This window comes from Chlorocebus sabaeus, chromosome 7 (genome assembly GCF_047675955.1).
Source record: "Chlorocebus sabaeus isolate Y175 chromosome 7, mChlSab1.0.hap1, whole genome shotgun sequence".
NCBI classification, from domain to species: domain Eukaryota; kingdom Metazoa; phylum Chordata; class Mammalia; order Primates; family Cercopithecidae; genus Chlorocebus; species Chlorocebus sabaeus.
In genome coordinates, this window is record NC_132910.1 from 120,196,957 (window position 1) to 120,221,279 (window position 24,323).

General features: G+C 36.9%; 1 protein-coding gene across 10 annotated transcripts in view; it reads right to left on the bottom strand.

Moving 5' to 3' along the window:
* NEK1 (NIMA related kinase 1) overlaps positions 1–24,323 on the bottom strand; it is a 204,644-nt gene that overhangs the window by 142,938 nt on the left and 37,383 nt on the right. For 7 of the 10 annotated variants that reach the window (XM_037993745.2, XM_008000240.3, XM_008000242.3 and 4 more), the window contains 6 exons: positions 13,347–13,406; positions 13,030–13,089; positions 12,886–12,936; positions 12,679–12,753; positions 6,661–6,824; positions 6,449–6,580 (listed from right to left, as the gene is read on the bottom strand). In XM_037993745.2, the coding sequence (XP_037849673.2) occupies positions 6,449–6,580; positions 6,661–6,824; positions 12,679–12,753; positions 12,886–12,936; positions 13,030–13,089; positions 13,347–13,406 (542 nt within the window). The remainder of the gene's footprint in view (positions 1–6,448; positions 6,581–6,660; positions 6,825–12,678; positions 12,754–12,885; positions 12,937–13,029; positions 13,090–13,346; positions 13,407–24,323) is intronic. The other 3 variants (XM_008000243.3, XM_008000241.3, XM_073017718.1) reach the window with 1 other exon arrangement.

The following is a 24,323-nucleotide window of genomic DNA, read 5'->3' on the forward strand; positions in this document are numbered from 1 at the left end:
GCTTCATCAGGTCATTTATGTTCTTCTCTAAACTGGTTATTCTAGTTAGCAATTTGTCTTTCTTCAAGGTTCTTAGCTTCCTTCCACTGGGTTAGAACACACTCCTTTAGCTTGAAGGAGTTTGTTATTACCCACCTTCTGAACCCTACTTCTGTCAATTCATCAAACTCATTCTCTGTCCAGTTTTGTTCCCTTGCTGGCAGGGAGTTGTGATTCTTTGGAGGAGAAGAGGCGTTCCGTTTTTTGGAATTTTCAGCCTTTTTGTGCTGGTTTTTCCCCATCTTTGTGGATTTATCCACCTTTAGTCTCTGAAGTCGGTGACCTTCGGATGGAGTCTCTGAGTGGATGTCCTTTTTGATACTATTCCTTTCTGTTAGTTTTCCTTCTAACAGTCAAGGCCCTCTGCTGCAGGTCTGCTGGAATTTGCTGGAGGTCCACTTCAGACCTAGTTTACCTGGGTATCACCTGCAGAGGCTGAAGAATAGCAAAGATTGCTACCTGTTCCTTCCTCTGGAAGCTTTGTCCCAGAAGGGCAACTGCCAGATGCCAGCCAGAACTCTCCTGTATGAGGTGTCTCCCAGTCAGGATACACGGAGGTCAGGGACCCACTTGAGGAGGACAACTGTCCCTTATTAGAGCTTGAACGCTGTGCTGGGAGATCTGCTGCTCTCTTCAGAGCTGCCAGGCAGGGATGTTTAAGTCTGCTGAAGCTGTGCCCACAACAGCCCCTTCCCCCAGGAGCTCTGTCCCAGGGAGGTGGGGGTTTTATCTATAAGTCCCTGGGTGGGGCTACTGCCTTTTTTTCAAAGATGCCCTGCCCAGAGAGGAGGGAATCTAGAGAGGTAGTCTGGCCACAGCAGCCTTGGTGAGCTGCGGTGGGCTCCTCCCAGTTCGAACTTCCCAGTGGCTTTGTTTACACTGTGAGGGTAAAACCGCCTACTCAAGCCTCAGCAAAGGCGGACGCCCCTCCCCACACCAAGCTCCAGCGTCCCAGGTTGAGCTCAGACTGCTGTACTGGCAGCCAGAATTTCAAGCCAGTGGATCTGAGCTTGCTGGGCTTCGTGGGGGTGGAACCTGCTGTGCCAGACCACTTGGCTCCCTGGCTTCAGTCCCCTTTCTAGGGGAGTGAACAGTTCTGTCTCACTGGTGTTCCAGGTGCCACTGAGGTATGAAAAAAAACTCCTGTGGCTACCTCGGTGTCTGCCCAAATGGCAGTCCAGTTTCATGCTGGAAACCGAGGGCCCCAGTGGCATAGGAACCGGAGGGAATCTCCTGGTCTGCAAGTTGTGAAGACTGTGGGAAAAGCACAGTATCTGGGCCGGAGTTCATGGTATAGTCCCTAATCGCTTCCCTTGGCTAGGAAAGGGAGTTCTCTGACCTCCTGCACTTCCCGGATGAGGTGACACCCCACCCTGCTTCAGTTTGCCCCCCTTGGGCTGCGCCCACTGCCCAACCAGTCCCAATGAGACGAACAGTGCACCCCAGTTAGAAACGCAGGAATCACCCACCTTCTGTGTCAAGCTTGCTAGGAGCTACAGACGGGAGCTGTTATATTCAGCCATCTTGCCAGCCACCCCCCTTTTTTTTTTTTGAGACAGAATTTTGCTCTTGTTGCCCAGGTTGGAGTGCAATGGCGCAATGTCGGCTCACTGCAACCTCTGCCTCCTGGGTTCAAGCGATTTTCCTGCCTCAGTCTCCCAAGTAGCTGGGATTACAGATGTGCCACCACACCTGGTTAGTTTTTGTATTTTTAGGAGAGAGGGAGTTTCACCATGTTGGTCAGGTTGGTCTCAAACTCCTGACCTCAAGTGATCTACCTGCCTTGGCCTCCCAGAGTGCTAGGATTACAGGCCTGAGCCACCATGCCCGGCCTGGTTCTGTTTCTTTGGAGAACCCTGACTAAAGGAGATGACCGGCCTGAGCCACTACGCTGGTCTTTTTTTGTTTGTTTAAGACAGAGCCTCACTCCGTCACCCAGGCTGGAGTGCAGTGGCGTGATCTCAGCTCAGTGCAAGCTCCGCCTCCTGGGTTCAAGTGATTCTCCTGCCTCAGCCTCCCAAGTTGCTCTGTAAGATTCTATTTCACAGAAATAATAAAAAATGAAGAATAAAATGTGGCAGAAAAATGTTCAAAAAGGTGAAGGATTACAAACAACTTGTTATACTAGGGGATTTGTTAGATAAATCACAGCACATTCAGGCACTGGAATTTTATGCAGATATTAAAAAACTGAAAACAATTTTTAACACAGGAAATATGTATAGTAAGAACACTAAATTTAAAAAGATACAAATTTGTATGTGTGATTTGATTTCCATGATCTTGGGTAAAAGAAAAGGAAAAAAGTATGCAAAAAAATTAACCAAAGTCTTCACCAGTGACTGTCTCTGTAGGGATTTGGAATTATTTTCTTTCCTGTTTCCTAACACCCTCTTCCTTTATGTTCCAATTTTTCTAAAACTAACCTACATCACTTAGCAAGCAGAAAAACAAGAAAATGAAAAGCCTCGTGTGATTTTTCTTCAGGTTTTCTTTTTTACTGAGCACAAAGGAGAGAAAAAAGAGGTATGAACAGTTGACTGAGAACACTGTATGAAAGGACAATAATAAGGTAGTTAGCTGCTGGTATTTTAAAAACAGAAATACATGAAAATTCTTGAATTCAGCAAAAGAAAGAGTATTAAAAAAGAATTTGAGAATGAGAGGAAGGAAAAAAAGATTAAATGTCTTTCAGTAAAGCAAACACTGATGGTAGCTAAAATTTGGAGTAGTGTAAGTTGTTGCTCCACGTCAGTGGAAAGATTACAGTGTGTATGTAAATCTAACACAATGAGTATTATTAAGAAAGAGATCACGAGAAAATTATACACATAGTAATTAAATCATTTCCTTGTAAGTGATTGCCAGCTATGAAAGAAAAGGACATTTTTATTCTTATAGCAAAATATAAGAAAATACAGCTGGTTCAACATCTGAAAATCAATTAATGGATTAATTAATCAATGGATTACATTAATCCATCACATTAATAAGCTAAAGAAGAAAAATCACATGACCACATCTATACATGCAAAAAAAAAAAAAAAAAAAAAAAAGCATTTGACAAAATCCAGCACCCATTTCTGACTTTAAAAAAATCTCAGAAAACTTAAAGAGGAACTTCCACAATTCCATAAAGAACATCTACAGAAAACCTACAGATAATATATTTAATGGAAACTTGAAGCTTTCTGGCTAACATCAGGAACACAACAAAGATGTCCTTTCTCAACACCACTCTTCAACATCATACTGGAAGTTCTAGCTAATGTAATAAGGAAAGAAAGCACAAGGTATACAGACTGGGAAGGAAGAAATATAACTGTCTTTGTTTGCAGATAACATGATTGTCTATGTAGAAAATTCAAAAGAAACACCAAAAATACCCCTCCCAGAAAAAGTGATTATAGCAAAGTTGCAGGATGGAAGATTAATAAACAAAAGTCAATTGTTTTCCTGTATATAATCAATGAACAAGTAGAATTTGAAATTAAAAACACATTATCACTTTCATTAGCACTCCCCAACATGTAATATATAGGTCACGAATCGAAAAAAATTTGCATGGATATGAAGAAAACTATAAAATTCTGACAAAATATATCAAAGAACTAAATAAATGGAGATATTTCAGGTCTAATAGGAAGTACTGGAAGACTGAATATTGTCAAGATGTCAGTTCTTCCCAAGTTGATCTACAGATTCAACACAATCCCTATTCAAAATCCCAGCATGCTAGCCTGTAGATATGGACAAACTGATTCTAAAGCTTACGTGGAAAGATGAAAGAACCAGAATAGCCAACTCAGTATTGAAGAACAAAGCTGGAGGACTGAAACTACCTGATTTCAAGACTTAATCAGTAAAACAGAACAGAGAGCACAGAAGTAGACCCACATAAAAATCCTTTGTCAACCAATCATTGACAAAGGAGCAAAGGCAATTTAAAGAAGCATATACAGTCTTTTCAAGAGATGTGGAACAACTGGGCATCCACGTGCAAAAAAACGAATCTAGACACAGACCTTACATCCTTCACAAAAATTAACTCAAATGGATCACAGATCTAAAGATAACATTAAACTATAAAACTCCCAGAAGATAACATAGGAGAAAACCCAAATGAACTTGGGTATGGTGATAACTTTTCAGTTATAACACCAGAGACACAATCCATGAAAGAAAATTGATATGCCGGACTTCATTAAAATAAAAACATTCCACTTTGCAAAACAGAATATTAAGGGAATGAGAAGATGAGTCACAAAGAAAAAGAAAATATCTGCCAAAGACATACCTGATGAAGGACTGTTATACATAATATACAAAGAACTTTAAAAACTCAACAATATAAAAATGAATTTAAAAATGAGCAAAAGGCCTGAACAGACAACTCATCAAGAAAGATATACAGATGGCATGAAGCATATGAAGAAATGCTGAATATATCAATAGGGAATTTTAATTAAAATGAGATACCACTACACACTGATTAAAATGGCCAAAATCCAAAACACTGACAACACTAAATGCTTGAGAGGATGTGGAGCAACAGGAATTCTTAACCACTGCTGGCAGAAACGCATAATGGTATAGCCACTTTAGAAGACAGTTTGGTGACTTCTTACAAAATCAAACATACTCTTAAGACATGATCCAGCAATCATCCTCTCAGCATCTGTTTACATACTTAAAAAACGCGTGTCCACATGAAAACCTACACACAAATGTTTGTAGAAGCTTTATTCATAATTGCCATAACTTAAAAGCAACGAAGATATCCTTCAGTAGAATAATGGATAAAGTGTAGTACATCTATTCTGGCTTGGTGCGGTGACTCCTGCTTGTAATCCCAGTACTTTAGGAGGCCAATGCAGGAGGACTGCTTGAACCCAGGAGTTCAAGACCAGCCTGGGCAACAAAGCGAGACTCCATTCTACAAAAAAATTAAAAAATCAGCCACGCATGGTGGCAAGCAACTGTAGTCCCTGCTGTTTGGGAGGCTGAGGTGGGAGGGCCACTTGAGTCCCAGAGGTCAAGGCTGCAAGTGAGCCGTGATCATGCCATTGCACTCCAGCCTGGGTGATAGGACAAGCACCTGTCTCAAAAAAAAAATAAAAAAAAAAAAAATCACCAAAAAAAAAAATAATAAAGTATGGTATATCGATACAATGGTGTTAAGAAGAAATAAGGTATGAAACTATGAAGATATATGGAGGTACCTTAAATGCATATTAGGAAGTGAGAAAAGCCAATGTGAAAGGCCACATACTATATGATTCCAAGTATATGATATTCCAGAAAAGGTAAAACTATGAAGGCAGTAAAGCAAACAGTGGTTGCCAAGAGTTGGGAGGGAGGTTGGAGCAGGTGGAGCTCAGGGGATTTTGAAAGCAGTGACATTATTTTGTATTACAGTGGTGGATATCTGTAATTATACATTTGTCAAAAGCCATGGAATGTACATACCACGAGTAAACTCTAATGTAAACTATGGACTTTGGGTGATAATGGATCAATGTTTGATTGTAACAAACATTATCACTCAGATGAGGATGTTGATACGGAGGTTGTGCATGTGTGAGGAAGGGGTACATAGGAACTCTGTACTTTCCACTCCATTTTGCTGTGAACCAAAATCGCTCTAAAAATAAAGTTTACTAATTAAAAATATATATATACTAGAAAGATCAATAATTCTGGAGAATAAAAGCCTCCCAAAAAATTTGTCTCACTATTCATAAAAAATATGCGTATGTGTAAGTCTGCAACCTTCCTTTCTCAAAAAATATAAGCTACATGTATCAGGTTTTTGTATATAATTTATAACATATATAAAAATGTTAATTTATATTTACCTCAATTATTTATCTCTGCTCAAGTATACATTAATCAGTTATCATTATTAAATTAATTCAATGGAAGAAAAGAAATAATATGATGAACAGGATCACAAAGAGTTATAAATCAGAGATGAATGTGAAGAGAAAGCATGCTAAGACAAAGAGAAAACTAGGCTTTGAAGTGATGAAGAAAAGGGCGAAAAATGCACTGGGGTTCTGCATAAAGTGTGATTCAATTTAGATTTATATCCTGATTTATTTAAAGTAAGTGGGTGATGAAACGTTATAATTATGTTGGCAGAATGTTATCACATGTTCCTTTAAATAGTATATTCAGTCTAAACAGACAAATAAGACACAAAAATCAGGCTGAACTGGAGAGCTACATGCTTTCCACAGTGTAATCAAGGGCCAGATTTGCACCTGAGAAAATTATTGCACCCAAGAGGCAAAAAACATCATATATGAACAATGGAGAAAACATCCACAAAGTGTAGGTACTAAGCTATGCATGACAAACGACAAATTACACACAAGGATGAATTCACGGATCATCACAGTCCAACCTGTTTGCATTGGCTTGTTTAGACACCGCCTTCAATCTTTTCAAAGTTTTTCTAATATCATCAGCATCAGGGAAATGGTGATGACCTGCAGCCCCATAAGGAAATCCTGGACGAACTCCAGGCAGAATTCCGCTGTAGATAAATATGCACAGTGACTTTCATTACTATCTCAGAAGCAAAGCATAAGCAACTTCTGCAGAACATAGCCATACCTTTCTGGAAGACCTCGACCATATATTTCTCTTTTCCATTTAGCTTCATTATCTTCTGCTCTCTGTTGCTGCATTTGGTCAAAAATGGCATGGTAATGTTCATACTGTCCTCGGGAAGAAAAAGATGATGGAGCTATAGTCCCTCCACTGCCAAGAAAAGGAGCCTAGGGATTAAACAAAGAGCTCTCACATGTTTATCTTATAAGGCCTAACGGGCCTGTACTAGTCTCAAAAGAAAAGTAAATTTCAGTGCTTGACTTTTAAAAAGTAATTACTTAATATGAACATACTAACAAACATAAAGCCTAAAGCAAAATGTTTTCCTATTATAACTATTAACAGCCAAAAAGCAGTATACTTTGTAAGTGATAATAAAGCATAATGTGACAAACGAAAACAGCAATATGACACTAATTTCATGTAAATATGGAAAAATCTGGTCTTAAAAGGTTTTGAAACAAGCTTCCAATATACGTTTCATGTAATTCTGTTTCATTAAGTTTATGTATAGCTTATAAGTAAAGGACAGCATGCTTTTATATAACACTCAGAATTATATTTAACAAAAACGTCTGCATGTGACTTTTAATATACCCCAAATCCTTAAATTCGCCAAGCACATATGAAGGTATAATTATTAAAACATGTTCTATATGTATACAAAAGAGGCAAAAAGTCATATCTATCTTTAGTTTCCAAGTAAGTTGGGAAAAATAGCACAAAATTAGAAAAACTTTCAATTCTGTGGTAAACAAGTGACAACAGAGAGATTCCAAAGTAGTTTAAGTACTGAGCAAATTCACAAAATAGTAAAAAAAAAATCAACAGTAAAATCCTTATTTAGAAAAAAAGGCCTTGGGGAGAGATATTGTTTAATCTGGTCTTGATAGCAATGTAAGGAGAGTAAATATGAGCCAATGCATTAAAGTAAAAATAAGCAATGTATGCATATATACTTAGGTATGGAAGGTAGAGGAGGAAGGAAGTATGATGACAAACAGAAGGAAGGCAAATAAGGAGTATTAAGTTTGGCTATAAAAGCTTGCTATAGCTAAATGCTATCTGCCCTGGGTGCTTGTGTTCAAAAAATAAATAACAATAGAAAGGATTTATAAAGTTTCTAGCAGCAGTACTATACCAAAAGAGTTTTAAAGGTCAGTAAGTCAATATTATGCATGGTAAGCAGAAATAAGAAAGTAAGGTAGAGGAATTAATTAGAAGGATGTTGCTTCCCTGACACCAAGCCAAGAAGCCTAGAAGTAAAGACAGGCAATCAATGAAAAAGCAAATGCTGAAAGAAGTCTGAATTCTCTGCAGGAATGACAAAGGATAAAGGCAAAGACAAAGACTCAACCACAGAGACATAAAGAACTCAACCACATGGAAAACTCATAGTAAAAAACAGATGCCAGAAAGATAAAAGTAAATAAAAACTGTATAATGCTATAGAAGTCATGGTGAAAGAATTTCATTAAGAAGAAATCAATAACCTCAAATGCAAAGGTCAACTTATTTCAACTTTTCTTATCTGAGAATAAGACCACCAGATATGACTAAAGCTGAGCGGAAGCCTTTAAAAAACTGTTTTCTGCGCATGTGAAGTGATAAGAACAGAAGCCACAATACTGAGAGTAAAAAAGGGAAAACTTCCAGGTGATAACATCTTAAGGAAAATGTCCAGTTAAAAAAAGAAACAAAGGCCAGGCACAGGGGCACATGCCTGTAATCCCAGCACTTTGGGAGGCTGAGGTAGGCGGATTGCTTGAGCTCGGGAGTTCGAGACTAGCCTGCTCAACTTGGCGAAACCACATCCCTGCAAATACAAAAAATTAGCCGGGCACAGTGGCATGTGTCTGTAGTCCCAGTTACTCGGGAGGCTGAGATGGGGAGATGGGAAGATCGCCTGAGTCCGGGAGGTCACAGCCACAGTGAGTCGTGATCCCACCACTGCACTATAGCCTCGCAACAGAGTGAGATCTTGTCTCAATAAGAAAGAAAAGAAAGGAAAGGAAAGAAAGGAAGAAAGGAAGAAAGAAAAGAAAAAAAGAAAGAAAGAAAGATGTCAGAATCCAATAAAAGAAACTTCAGTGTAACCCAATAAGATAAAATTTGTCTTAATATCCTGTAAGCTGCACACTATTTTATAAGCATTATTAAAAAAAAACCAAGATAAACATAGATAACTGATTAAAGATGTTCAAATAACAAGTGATGAAAATTACTAGAATAGGAAACTCCATCAAGGTGATCCTTACATACATCCTCAAAATGTACACCTGAAGTCATGAATCAGAATTCTGTTATAAGGTAGTCATATCTCCTATGAAACCGGTTACTCTTCGAGTTTAGTCCAATGCTTAACTTGGCTGAGTGTTCTGTTTCTCTTTAGCAAAAACAAAAGTATGTAAACATCTCAGAAGATGCTTATACTCAAAATAATGTTGAAAATACTGTATTAGAATACTGATGAAATATGTTTGTTTGAGATGTAATTTATGTGCAATAAAAATTCACCAATTATAAGCACAGGTTGAATTCTGACAAACGTAGACACTCACATAACCACTACCACAATCAAAAGCATATTCATTACCCCAGAAAGTTCCCCTGTGTTCCTGTGCAGTAAATGCTCCCACTGCCAGCAACCACTGATCTGCTTTCTGTCACTGCAGGTTGGATTTACCTTTCCTATCATACCATGTAAATGAAATAAAAAATATGTACTCTCTTATCTGGTTTCTTTCACTCACAGGTTTTTAAGATTGATCCGCCTGGCGCGGTGGCTCAAGCCTGTAATCCCAGCACTTTGGGAGGCCGAGACGGGCGGCTCACGAGGTCAGGAGATCGAGACCATCCTGGCTAACACAGTGAAACTCCGTCTCTACTAAAAAATACAAAAAACTAGTCAGGCGAGGTGGCGGGCGCCTGTAGTCCCAGCTACTCCGGAGGCTGAGGCAGGAGAATGGCGTGAACCCAGTAGGCGGAGCTTGCAGTGAGCTGAGATCCGGCCACTGCACTCCAGCATGGGCGACAGAGCGAGACTCCGTCTCAAAAAAAAAAAAAAAAAAAAAGATTGATCCATGGTTTTGCACGTATAAACAGGCTATTCTTTTTACTGCCGAATGGTATTCCAATATATTTTCAAACGAGATATACCTCTTCCATATTATAATCACCATATAACCATAAATGTGGAATATATAATTTTTCTAAAACACATTCATAAAAGACACATTAAAAATGGATAAAGCAAAGAAGGTCCAGATTTTGCAGATACTAAATGATCAAAAACATTTACATTGGATATTTATACTATGAATAATAATGCCTCTTATTTAGAAGTATGTAATAATAGTATTAATTTTGAAATACTTCCTTCAGTTTTAGTTTTATCTTTCTTTTGGGGATCTCCTTAATTTGATTCATATTACATTGAGCCTCCAGGTCCTTATCAACTACACAGAAATCAAACAGCCTAACAGTTAAAATATTTCAAACTCAATGAGGAATAAATATAGACACTGACATAGAATTTCCTCTAAATCATGGAAAATAAATTGTTTTATTAGTCTTCAATGAAAGCATTACAGAAGTTTATAAATTGACGCAGAAATCTATTCAGCACATGGTATCTAACTTGAAAATGTCTCAGTTACTAAACATTAATAAAACTGATTAAACTATATTAGACATCATAGGAAAAAGCACTTTATTACACAAAAGGGAGAAGAAAAAATCATCAAAACTTCAATGCTAATCATGGACTTGATTAAAAAAAGCTTGACAAGATCTGAAGGTGTACAAGTTGGTAAGCTTTCTCTTTCCAATCAGATAAGATATGAGGTTAGTTATTTTAGAATGGACCAGATTCTGAGTCATTCCTGATCATTTAGGAGATAATAAGTTCTATTTAAAGGTAAGATAAAATTATACTACTAAAAACACTGTATAATCTATATTAATACAAATTTGGAAAAAGTACTCTTAATGAATTATTAATATGATATGAAGAACTTCTGCATCTCAAGAGACTGAAAAACAAATCTATAAATGCAGGGCAGAATGTATATGTCTAGATAAAACAAACTTTTATTCAAATTATAACTTCTGGGGAAAAAAACAAGTAAGAATTGTAATTGATATAATTTTACAAGTATCTATCTACTGTACATTTAAATATCAAGATTAATGGGTATAGGTGAGTGAAACTTATAGTTTGCAGATGTATTGACTTAGGCCGGGCACAGTAACAAACGCCTGTAATCCCAGCACTTTGGGAGGCTGAGGCGGGCAGATTACCTGAGGTCGGGAGTACAAGACCAGCCTGACCAACATGGAGAAACCCCATCTCTACTAAAAATACAAAATTAGCTGGGCATGGTGATGCATGCCTGTAATCCCAGCTACTCCGGAGGCTGAGGCAGGAGAATCGCTTGAACCCGGGAGGCAGAGGTTGCAGAGAGCCAAGATTGTGCCATTGCACTCCAGGCTGGGCAACAAGAGCGAAACTCCATCTCAAAAATAAAATAAAATAAAATAAAAAAATAAAAAAGATATACTTACTAACAGTTTATTCAGTGATACAAATTAGCTCATTCATCTTCTATTGCTGTATAACAAATTATCACAAATTTAGCAGCTTAAAAGAGTATCTATTTATAATCTCGGTTCCCCCGGCTCAGGAGTCTGGGTGCATTTAGCTAGGTCCCCTCCTCAGGATCTCACCAGGCAGAAATCAAGGTGTCAGCCAGGGCTACAATTCTCAAGTGAGACTCGGGATCTCTTCCAAGTTAACTGGTTCTTGGCAGAATTAATTTCCTTGTGACTGTATGACTTGGACCACAATTTTCTTGCTAGTTGCCTATCAGAGACCACTACTTGCAGAGGTCATCTCTACTGTTTTGTTTTGCCACATGAATGTTTACTATCTTCCAGATGAGCAGAATTATATCTTTCTAATTTCTTTTCCCCTTCCAGTCAGCTATGAAGGAGCCTTATATGTTAATGTAACCCTGGGAGGGACCATCCCATCACCACTCACCATATAACATAACCTAATCAAGTGAGCTGCTATACCACAGTATTTACAGGTACCACTTACACTCAAGGGAATGGAATGATACAAGGTGTGTATACTAGGGGTCGACAATCTTGAAGACCATCTTAGAATTCTACCTACTACAAATAGACGTGTGTAGGATGCTACATGAGCAAAAGAGGAAGTATAAGATTCAGAATGGCAGAACAAAGAAAGGAAAGGGAAATTACTATAGAAGTCCTTGCCAGACAGGTTCCAGGCGCTGTTCTCAGAAAAAAAGTTTTTTTTTTTTTTCCATCAAGAAACCAAAGCTCAGAAAAGTTCAGTAATGTGCCCAAAGTTAAATAGTGTGGATCTACCCAGAAGGAATGTTTGGATTAACTCATCTAGGTAACTGGTTATTTAGGTAAATGGATGGAGGTGGGGGTAAGGGTGAGGAGGGATGGAGGAGTGCTATTAAGTAAAGGGAAACACAAGTGCAAAGACAAAGAGATTCGGCAGACTACATACAGTGATGAAACTACAAATATGGTCTTCATTTCAGCATGAATACGGCATAGGGTGTGTGGTAGGGAATGGATGGAGATGAAGTTGGAGAGACAACAGGGATCAGATTAAGAAGCATCTTCTGAGAATTTAATCTTTAAGGCTACATGAAATTACAGAACGATTTTAGGCTGCAGTGTCATGAATTGTGTATCATTTTTAATAATTCCTCTGACAGGAATAATGTTGTCATAGTCTTTACAAAAAACTTTTAAAGCAATTTTGAGTATAGTCACATAATAGTTAGCAATACAAGTTATATATCAGACACATGCAGGAAAGCTAAGTATTCATAATAAATGTTGAAGAATTCTAGGTAAAAATTAATTGTACACTAAAGAAAAAAAGAAAACCCAAGGTACATGCATTTTAAAGAACAAGGTGAAACTGGAGGGAAAAACGGTAGTATAACCATATTGGTATAAAATGCCTACCTTTACTTCACCACCTCCACCAGCACTTAGTACATTTCTCCATCCTTGTTCCCTGGCCCTATTTATTCTTTCCAACTTTGGGGAAAAGAAATAAACAAAACACCATTTCAAGTATTTAATATAAAATACACGTAATACATTTAGCAATAAGCTGAAAATCAGTGTATTCCTTAAGGAAGAAGTATATTTAATAGATTATCCTCTTACCCTTTCCTTTTCTTGCCTTTTCATTTGTTCAGCCTTCATTAAACTAATAATCTGTAACAATTTTAAAGATAAGCTTCTTACAACTCTTGAACCTATTATCACTTACAACTTGCCAAAGGTAGAAAAGCAAGAGCAAAAAACTACCTGATCCTTTTGTTTCTTTTCTTTTTCAATAAATTCCAGCCTTCTCTTTCTTGCTGCTTCCTTAAATAAAAAAAAGAACATTTTCATCAATGATAATTCCTATTTTTTCTAGTTTCATCAGGAAAGTTAGTACGCCAGTGGCAGAGGTATGTTCAATGAGGTTCTTCTCTTCCTTTTTTTTTTTTTTTTTAAAAAGGAGTTACAGGTATTTGTTTGAAAGAAATAAGGAAGGTTTGGAGGCTTTAGAGTAGGATTTTGTTTCTTTTTTAAAATTATGTTTGCAAAGCTTTAAAATAACCAGACAGATGTCTTTATACCTCAGACATTTTCCTCCTTTCTTCTCCAATATTCACTCTCTTCTCTGGAGTTTGATGGGCCTGGACAAAAAGTAAAACTACAAATTAAAGATTCTGAGGCACTTATTTGAAAAAAATCCCAAATTTACAGAAATTTAAAATAAGAAAAAGGTAAAGCCAATACTTCCATAACTCTCTTCCAAATTACATTATCTTTAAAAATAAAAAACATTGTAGTCTTTGATATGCTGCTAAACAAAGAGAAACACTAGATTTAAAGAAACTGTGGAAAAGGGTCCTTCCCCAATCATCAACTGAACAGTTTTGTGCTCAGGTACGGATGTTTAAGTTTTCTTGTATTATCACAGAATATCATTTCAAAAGCCCAAAGACGGAGATAATTTTTAAAAAACCAAAATAGTGACTATATATTCAGTATATAAAATTCAAACAAGATTAAAAATTTATGGTCTATTTTGCTCTCCACCTCCAGAGGTAACAGTAACTACTGTTAATACTTTCATTAGTGTTCTTTAGAGATTATTTTATGTACTTAGATATATATATAGAGTTCAACTATATACATACAATAATTTTAGCTATAATTTTTACATACATGTAATATTAATGTGTTATTAGATGGAAAAATGACTTTAATTTTTAAAATTTCAATAGCTTTAGGGGTAAAAGTGGTTTTTGGTTACATGGATGAAATGCATAATGGTATATATTAGATATTTACATTTCTTCTTTTATATACTGTTTACCTAGCTTTGGGGTTGTTAATGGAATCATACAGTATATACTCTTTCGTATCTTGCTTTTGCTCAACACTGTTTTCAAGGTTCATTCATGTTATTATTTGTATCTGCATCTGTTTTCTTCATGGATATATAACATTCTATTAATTTTGATTCCTTTCTTTCACAATTATCTTATACTTTACTCATTAGGTCTATTCTAAAGTATTCGGGGGTAGGGCTGGTGTGGTAGCTCACACCTGTAATCCTAGCACTTTGGGAGGCCAAGACAGGAGGACTGTTCGAGCCTAGGAGTTTGAGACCAGCCTGGATAACACAGTAAGTCCCCATCTCTACAAAAAATTTTTAAAAATTAGCCAGGCATGTGGCCCGCACCTGTTGCCACAGCTACTCAGGAGGCTGAGGTGGAAGGATCCCTTGAGCCCCGGAGGTAGAGGCTACCATGAGCCATGAACACATCACTATACTCCAGCCTGACAGAGTGAGATCCTGTCTCAAAAAAAAATAAAAAAAAATAAAATAAAATAAAAATAAAAGTATCTGGGGGGGGTGTGGGTATTTCTTTCCATTTATTTTATAATCATTTAATTTTTATATGTTGCCCTTCCATCAGGCCACTTTAATTTATTAATAGTTTAATGCTGCTTCACCAAGATTTTCTAGGTGATCATATCAAATGTAAATATGACATGTCTATGTTTTCTCTCCTCTTCTAATTACATTTCTTTCTTTTTAATTGCTCTATCTAGAACCTCTGGCATAATTAAATGATGGCAATGACAGCAAATCCCTCTGTCTTGTTCCTGACTTTAATAATAATGATTCCGATGTTTCATCATTACGTATAAAGCCTGCCATAGGTTTCAGATGTGGATACACACTGTATTAAGAACTTACCTTCTGCTTCTTGAATCAAACTTTTAAAAACAAAAGTTAGTGTTAAGTTTCACTGATTTTTCAGCATCTACCGAGATGATTTTTATATGGTTTTCTTCTCTAATCTGCTAATGCAGTAAAATTACAGTAATTGGTTTTCTACTGTTGAAACATCCCTGTATTACTCCAATAAATCCTGTTTGATAATTACTAATTATTTTTTGATAAACTGCTTGATTTCCCCCTTTTTAAGTCCTTTTCTTTTTTCCAGGATTTCTGCATATGTTCTTACAAGTGACCTACAGTTTTATTTTACCCCGTGTTAACTACACAATTTTGTAATCAAGGTTAAACCTAATGCATGACCAATTTTTCAAACAATTCAAAATACAATTCTATATACCAAAAAAGATAACAATTTATAGAAAAGTTTAAGTTATTCGAAATACAATTCTAAATACCAAAAAAGATAACAATTTATAGAAAAGTTTAAGTTATTCTATCATGTACCAGTGTTTACATTTTTTAGTCACCTTAGAAAAAATGATTTTAAAAGCATTCTGTACAATTTTTCACCTACACTGGATTTTGATACAAAGGAAAGCAGACATTACTTAAAAAAATTACTTGGGAAAAATACTTTGATGGTCATTTACATTATTAATCAAATAATTCAGCATTTGATTATATCATTAAAATTTGTCTCTACTGGGGGGAGGGGGAGGGATAGCATTAGGAGATATACCTAATGCAAATGACGAGTTGATGGGTGCAGCACACCAACATGGCGCATGTATACATATGTAACAAACCTGCACGCTGTGCACATGTACCCTAGAACTTAAAGTATAAAAGAAAAAAGTGTTAAAAAAAAAAGTTGTCTCTACTAATAATTCCATTTTAACAGCAGCTATATTTTAACAAAAGTCATTGGTATAAAATTAGTTTTATAAATTATCCCTTGCTTCAGTTTTCTAAATTACGCAGAATGACCATAACAGATAGGCACTAAAATTCTAACCCTGAAAAGCAAATTCAAAATATTACAAAATAAGCATGACTCTCACAGCATTTTTGAAATAAATGTCTCACAATATATTAAAAAATCAGAAAGGCATACAAAAATTTACTTTCACTGAAAACAATTCAAAAGGATAACATTTCTGCTTTAGAAAGCAATGGTATAATTTAAACTGCATATTTCTTTCTAATGAAACACAACTATTTTGCTTTAATGAATACATTATTGCGTATGAGCCCAGGAAAATGCTGATATTTAAAATATGTAATACCATCCAATGGGTTAATAAACTTATAAATGATAATAACGAGTCTTTTGTAATGTGCTTTGGCATTTTAATTAAATGATCATAAGCCAATTTTATTGGTATAATATGTTTTAACTCAAGGCTATAGTAACAATGTGCTAAGCGGTACTAAATCTCACACCTGATTCCTCTCTTATGATTAACTAAAGAATGCATTTACTCTCTGACAAAATAACCCAAGCAATCGGTTCTTAGAACTATCCCACGCCCTCACCGTATTATTAATTCCTAACTCCTAACCTCTAATTTTGGCTAGTTATTTCAATTCAACTCCTATTTAAGCTAACCATTTACATTACCACATTACCCCAGAAAAGACACTAGAGTTGATGACATAAAAACAATACTGAAATATTTAAAGAACATTAGCTTTCAAACTTTTTCTAAAGGCAACCCACAATAAGAAATATGTAATCCCAGCACTTTGGGAGGCCGAGACGGGCGGATCACGAGGTCAGGAGATCGAGACCATCCTGGCTAACACGGTGAAACCCCGTCTCCACTAAAAAATACAAAAAACTAGCCGGGCGAGGTGGCGGGCGCCTGTAGTCCCAGCTACTCGGGAGGCTGAGGCAGGAGAATGGCGGGAACCAGGGAGGCGGAGTTTGCAGTGAGCTGAGATCCGGCCACAGCACTCCAGCCTGGGCGACAGAGCGAGACTCCGTCTCAAAAAAAAAAAAAAAGAAATATATTTCCCATCTGAACTCAGTGAAGATACATACACACCCCTAAGTTTCATAAAATATCTTCGCTATGTATAGCAGACCCTGCTACTTTCCATCACTTGAAACAAACAAACAAACAAAAAATTCCCTGCTCTTTGCCCACTAGAATGTTTTTGCCATCACTAATGGATAGCAATCCCTTGTTTTAAAATAGTTATGAGAGATCTCTGGGGGCACTGTTGTTGAAGTACAAGAAATAAAAATTGTAATGCTCCTCATAGTATCATTACAAAAACACAGGTAACATTTCAAGGTACGTTCTATGTATACAGAATTTAAACAGTGGGGAATGTTACCCAGAAGCTTTGTAAAAATACATATTCCTTCCATACAAATGAATATTTGGCAATAAAAAGAAAATGAAGTACTTATACATGCTACAACATAGATCAACTGTGAAAACATTATGCTGAGTAAAAGAAGCTAGTCACAAAGACCACATACTATATGATTCCATTTATATAAAATGTTCAGATTAAGCAAATCTGTATAGAGACAAAAAGTAGATTAGAGGCTGCCTAGGGCTGCGGGGTTGGGGGAAGAATGCGGAGTGGCTGCTACTAGAAAAAGGATTTCCTTTGGGGTTATAAAAATGTTCTAAAATTGATTGTGCAGATTACTATGCAACTCTATAAATACATAAAACCATTTAACTGAAAACTTTTCACAAACTACATAGAGTATGTGAATTATATCTCAATAAAGCTATTTTTTAAAAATACATATCCCAAGAGTTGCTAAATCATCATCTTTGTGGACACAGAGCCCTACATTCTATATTTTGACATGTTGCACAGGTTAACTTTAGTAGTTAGTCTAGAACCATTCTCAAAATTTGTGTACTACACCACCAAACAATTAAGCAATTTAAAAATATTAATACAGCAACTCAATATAAATAACTGAATTTTATATATATTACACAATAGTGTGGAATAAGAAGAGAATGTTTATATATTCGTACACTCTTGGGTAAGTTACATGAAGGCAAAGATTGTATTAATCTTCTAATGGTCCATATTGCCCTACATGTAAGATATTCAAATATTTATGAAATGAAAATACTAAGCTGTTCCTCTAAGATCACACAGGTATTTTCAGGACACTATTTCTATAGTGAAGAGGATAATATGAAACACAAAACATCCACACTGAGAGAACTGTTTGTGTTCTTTTTAAAAATTACAGCCAAAGTACTAAAGTGTAATATAATATATTCAAGGAGCTCCCTCTGGAGGCTTAATGGCCACTCCTTTGCTTTAACACAGCCTTTTAAAAAAACCTGACTGTAACAGGAACTGGAGTAAAGAAAAGTCTTACAATACATGAATATTTTGTGGACAGGTTGAATAATAACAACTTAATGCACATTAGCTTAAATTTGTGCAATTAAAACATGACAGTATCTTAAGTGGTTAAAGCTTTCCTTTTTCAGGCTTGAAGTTAAAACCTCTAACGAGTCATTGTGAATTTCAACCTAAAAGATGCTTTAATTTCCAGGGTTTTGCAAAAGAAGTCTTTTTTTAAAAAATGAGATTAAAAAATGAGATAAAAAAATCAAGGGAAAGGCCGTGTGTGGTGGTGGCTCACGCCTGTAATCTCAGCACTTCGGGAGGCCGAGGTGGGTGGATCACTTGAGCCCAGGCGTTTGACAACACCTTGAACAACATGGCAAGACCCCGTCTCTACAAAAATTACAAAAAATAGCTGGGTGTGGTAGTGTGCATACGTAGTCCCAGCTACTTGGGAGGCTGAGGTGATTGCTTGAGCCTGGGAGGTGGAGGCTGTAGTGAGCCAAGATTGTACCACTGCACTACAGCTTGAGTGCAGTGCAGGTCCTGTCTCAAAAAAAAAAAAAAAGAAAAAAGAAAGAAGAAAAAAAAAATCAAGGGAAAAACCTATTTTTACGATAATGCAAAAATCATATTTAAAATACTTCAGAAATCTGGGGTTGATTTTCCTTTAATTCTTTTAATTGTTAGAAGATTTGAAAAACTTTCCACACAATTGATTGTTGTTTCTTTTTTATCCTACTTTTTCTTTTCTTCAAATGTTGTTTTTCTTTCATTGTGGTAAAATACATAAAACAAAATTTATCATTTTAATCATTTTTTAAGTGTGCAGTTCTGTGGCATTAAATACTTTCACACTGCTGTTCACAGAAACTTAGTTTTAAGTGAAAAAGAAAAAAAATTTTTTTTTTTTTTTTTTTTTGAGACAGTCTCGTCTGTCACCCAGGCTGGAGTGAAGTGGCGTGATCTCTGCTCACCACAACCTCCACCTACCAGGTTCAAGTGAATCTTCTGCCTCAGTCTCGTAAGTAGCCGGATTACAGGCTCATGTCACCATGCCTGGCTAATTTTTGTATTTTTACTAGAGACGGGGTTTTGCCATGTTGGTTAGGCAGGTCTTGAACTCTTGACCTCAAGTGATCCATCCACCTTGGCCTCCCAAAGTGCTGGGATTATAGGCATGAGGCAGTGCACCCAGCCAGTGAAATGTTTTTAAATTAAGCTATATAATATTTCAAGTGCTGATTATTATTTAGTTCTCAATGGTCTAGCTCAGAGCATATTTGTCTGCCTGATGAAGTTTGAGGGCAATGACTCTGCCTGAAATTCAAAACATTTATGACTACCATCTGAGTCATTTGCCTATGATTCAGAATATTTGATAGTAGAGATATTATTCAGAATATTATCAATTGAAATCTGAAAATTCCACAAAATGCTGTTTTTATATACTGAATATTAACTGAAAATAAGGAAAACATTAAGAAAACCAACACATTACTTGATTCTATCAGCCATATGAAGAAACAGATTATACACTTGGCTACAATCCTACCCAAACACTAGGGACTTTCTATATCATTTATCCAGCTTCACCAACAGTTCTGATCTCTCCATTCAGTCAGGCTGATACATGGCCAAGAGATAAGGTAACTCGCTTGTATAAGTCCACTCGAGCGTGTATTCCTTACAGACATAATGACATAAAGATACAAACACCCCCAACTTCCCATCTCTCTCTACCCCCACAATGGCAGTTTTATTCCCTGGGAAGACAGAGAACTCTATGTGTATATATTCCAAACATTAAAATGGATTACATTTGTAAACCATTTAGAATAAATAAGCATCTTAAAAACGGTCCATGAAATAAATTTACTTTGAATTCATATTTCACTGAACTCTATTAGAAAACATAAAACATATTTTCAAAGAAATTTTGATCCAGGGCACAATTTTTTTTAAAAAAGAACATAAATAAGAATCCAACCAACCTGACTGATTTCATATCAATGATATACAATACAACCACCGATAATCACAAGTAAAAATATACAAAAAGTATATATAACACTAAGTAAAAACAGAAAATTATCTATAAACTTTCTGAGCTATATTAAAAATACAAGCAATATATATTTGAATATAACATGGTGGCTCATGCCTAGCACTTTGGGAGGCCAAGGCGGGTGGATCACTTGAGGTCAGGAGTTCGAGGCCAGCCTGGCCAACATGGTGAAACCCCATCTCTACTAAAAATACAAAAAAATTAGTCGGGCATGGTGGCACATGCCTGTAATCCCAGCTACTCAGGAGGCTGAGGCAGGAGAATTGCCTGAACCTGGGAAGTGGAGGTTGCAGTGAGCCAAGATCACGCCATTGCACTCCAGCCTGGGGGACAAGAGCAAAACTCCATCTCAAAAAAAAAAGAAAAAAAAAAACCCCAAAAAACACATAGGAAGTCCCACAACAAAATTAAGTAAAATTAAATGCAGTGTGTAAATACTGGTGATGTTTTATTCTTTTATTATATAAAACTCTTAAAAGCACACTAAAAATTATAGTGTTTATTAAAATACATACTTCACAGAAAAAAATTACAGATCAAAGTTATACTACTCAAATTACTTCAAAGAACGAAATAACTTTAACAGAAATCAAGTCTGTATTTCAAGAATTAGATACGTATGTACAGAGTCAATTTCAAATGTTCTAGAACTTCCTGTTCATTACCTCAACCTGAAGTAGTTTTTTACATTAAATTTTATTTTAAAAAATGGATACATAATAATTGTACATATTTATGGGATAGATGTGATACTCTGACACATGCATGCAATGTGTAATGATCAAAAAAGAGAAACTGGGATATCCATCACCTCAGCAGCTACTTTTAAACATTAAGAATAAAAGCTTAGCCTGGTTGCGGTGGCTCACATCTGTAATCCCAGAACTTTGGGAGGCCGAGGTGGGTGGATCACTTGAGGCCAGGAACTATTTGCCAAGAATCAGTGAACAACAACAACAAAAATCCCCACCCTCATGAATTTCTGCACTATAATGGAGGAAACTGGTAATAAACTAATTCATAATAGATTAGCGAGGGATAACATTGTGGAGAAAAACAAAGCAGAGTAAAGTAGACTAGAAATGTGGGGATGGCGTAGAGGGATAGTTGTTACTTGATACACTGTGATCAAGAAAGCCTCTATTCATAAAGCAAGTTTTGAGCACAGACCTCAAAATAAAGACAGCAGCAAGTACAAACTTGTTTTTGCAGGTAAGTACTTGGCATGTTTAAGGGCAGGGCAACAGGTGTGGCATGGCTGTACTCGGGCTAGCAAGGGAAGAGTAGCAAATGAGGCTGGAAAAGTAATGAGGCTGTCAGGGGCTTCGTAGATGGTTGTAATGACTCTGGGTTTTTTTTTTTTGTTTTTTTTTGCGACCAAGTCTCACTCTGTCGCCGGGCTGGAGGGCAGTGGTGCGATCTCAGCTAACTGCAACCTCCGCCTCCCGGGTTCAAGCAATTCTCCTGCCTCAGCCTCCTGAGTAGCTGGGATTACAGGCACCCACCACCATGCCCAGCTAATTTTTTTTTTTTTTTTTTGTATTTTTAGTAGAGATGGGGTTTCACCATGTTGGCCAGGATGGTCTCAATCTCTTGACCTCGTGAGATCAAGGTCACGAGGCCCACCTCCCAAAATGCTGGGATTACAGCCATGAGCCACTGCGCCAGGCCGACCCTGGCTTTTACTGAGTGGGATGAAAAGTCACTGAAAAGTTTCAGGCAGGAGAGTGTAACGATCTGACTTCCATCATAAAAGGAACATTTGGGCTGCTCACATGAGAGCAGACTGAAGAGGGTAAGTCTGAAAGCAGTTAGACTAACCAGGACATTGATATTATAACCCTGGTGGAAAATGAGGGTGGCTAGGACTAATATAGTGGTAAAAATAGTGAGAAGTAGTCAGACTGTGAATACGTTTTGAAGTCACGATTGACAGGATATGACGTAGAAAGAGTAGTCAATAATGACTCCAATATGGAAGATGAGAACAAATGGAAGGGCAGAGTTCCCATTTACTGAAATAAGTAAGATCAATTTGGAGAGAGAATGAAATCAAGAGTTCATTTTTATATATGTTAATTTTGAGATGTCTATTAGATACACAACTGGAGATGTTAAGACAGATATCAGTCTCAAGTTCAGGAAAGGAGTCCAAGGTGGAGATACAAATTTGAGACTCAGCTTATATACATGTTATCCTCTAGAAAGTTCATATGGATACAAAAGAGAAGATATCTGAGGACTGAGACCTTGAGCACCTCAGCATTTAAAAGCCCTGGAGGTGAGGAGGAACTTGCAAACGAGGCTGAGAAGCAGCAGTCAATGAGGTAGGAAGAAAATTAGAAGAATGTAATACCAGGGACTCAAATGAAGAGAATATTGAAAGAAGGCGGGAGCAATCAAGTGAATCAAAAACTGAGATCAAGGAAGAAGAAAAATGACCCGTGGATTTAATAATACAGACGTCAGGAGCCATTTCACAATAGCTGTTTTATAACAGCTGTGACAAAGAAAGCCATGAGTAAAGTGGGTTCAAAATGAAATAAACTGGAGACAGTATAGACAATCTTTTGGGAAAGTTTTGTTGTTAAAGGGACCAGAAATACAGAGAGGTAGTTGGAAGGACATAAGGGAAAGTTCCTTTTTAAAAAAACTTAAGATACAGGATATTTGTTTTCTAACATGAATGATTCAGTAGAGAGAAAAAAGGATAATGATGCAAGAAAGAGCGCAAAGTCCTTTAGCAGGCAAAAAAGAATCACAGTATACAAATAGTTGAGTTGACCCTAGTTGGGAACAGAAACAGGTCATCCAAAGTAAAAGGAAGAAAGGCAAAATATTTGCCGACAGGTAAGACTGACTAGCAGAAGTAAATGTGGGGAAGTTTTCTTCCAATTGCTTCTATTTTCTCAGTGAAGTAGGAAGAAAATATTGGTCCTTGTGAAAAGCAAAGAGAAGGTAAAAAAATAATCACCTAGGAAGTAGAAGAGTAAATACACTGAGGAAATATAATAGGGTGACCAGAAGGTGCTAATTTGACATTGTTGGTTACATATTGAAAGTTAGACTAGTTACGATAGTCATATGCTTTCTCCAGCCATATTCCACTGACCAGGTTCAGGCACAAAGGAAGTGGAGAGTTGGATTTCACAAAGTTAAGTTTTTTTAGTTATTGGTTATTGGTAATAACGGAAGAGAAGGCAAGAGAGCTGACCTTTTGGAAATTATTATAAATGAATATGGAATTTAAGCCAGGTAAGGAAAATAGAAACAAAGAGGGAGGAATAAAGGAGGCTATTAGGATTCATGGATCCAAATGGGACAGATGTTTTGGAGGCAGACTCCTAAAGAAATAAGCTAGAAACACAGGAAGTGGTGACCAGGGAATGGGATGATTATAAATGAGGCTAAGAAAGAGTTCTTATTATTGATAATGAAAATTTTAATGGCACGGCAATAGGTGAGACTTTTAAGTTAAAGTGGGAGACAAGATACTTGAAAGAGAATGATCAAGAAAATAAGCCAGGCGCAGTGGCTCATGCCTGTAATCCCAGCACTTTGGGAGGCCAAGGCATGCACTGCTGGAGCCCAGGAGTTTGAGACAAGCCTGGGTAACATAGTGCAACCCCACCTCTACAAAAAATAAAAAATTAGCTGGGCATAGTGGCACTCGCCTGTGGTTCAGCTACTTAGGAAGCTGAGGAGGGTGGTTTGCTTGAGCTCAGGAAGTAGAGGCAGCAGTGAGCCATGACCGCACTACTACTGTCCTCTAGCCTGGGCAACACCGCAAGACCCTTTCTCAAAAAAAAAGAAAAGAGAAAGAAAGAAAATGAAAACAAAAGGCCATGTTCTATAGGAAGTATCATCTTTTTTTATACTAAAACTGTAAAGAATTATGACAATGTTGGAAGGACAGTGAGTCAGGTGTTAAACTCTTCAAAAGACAAG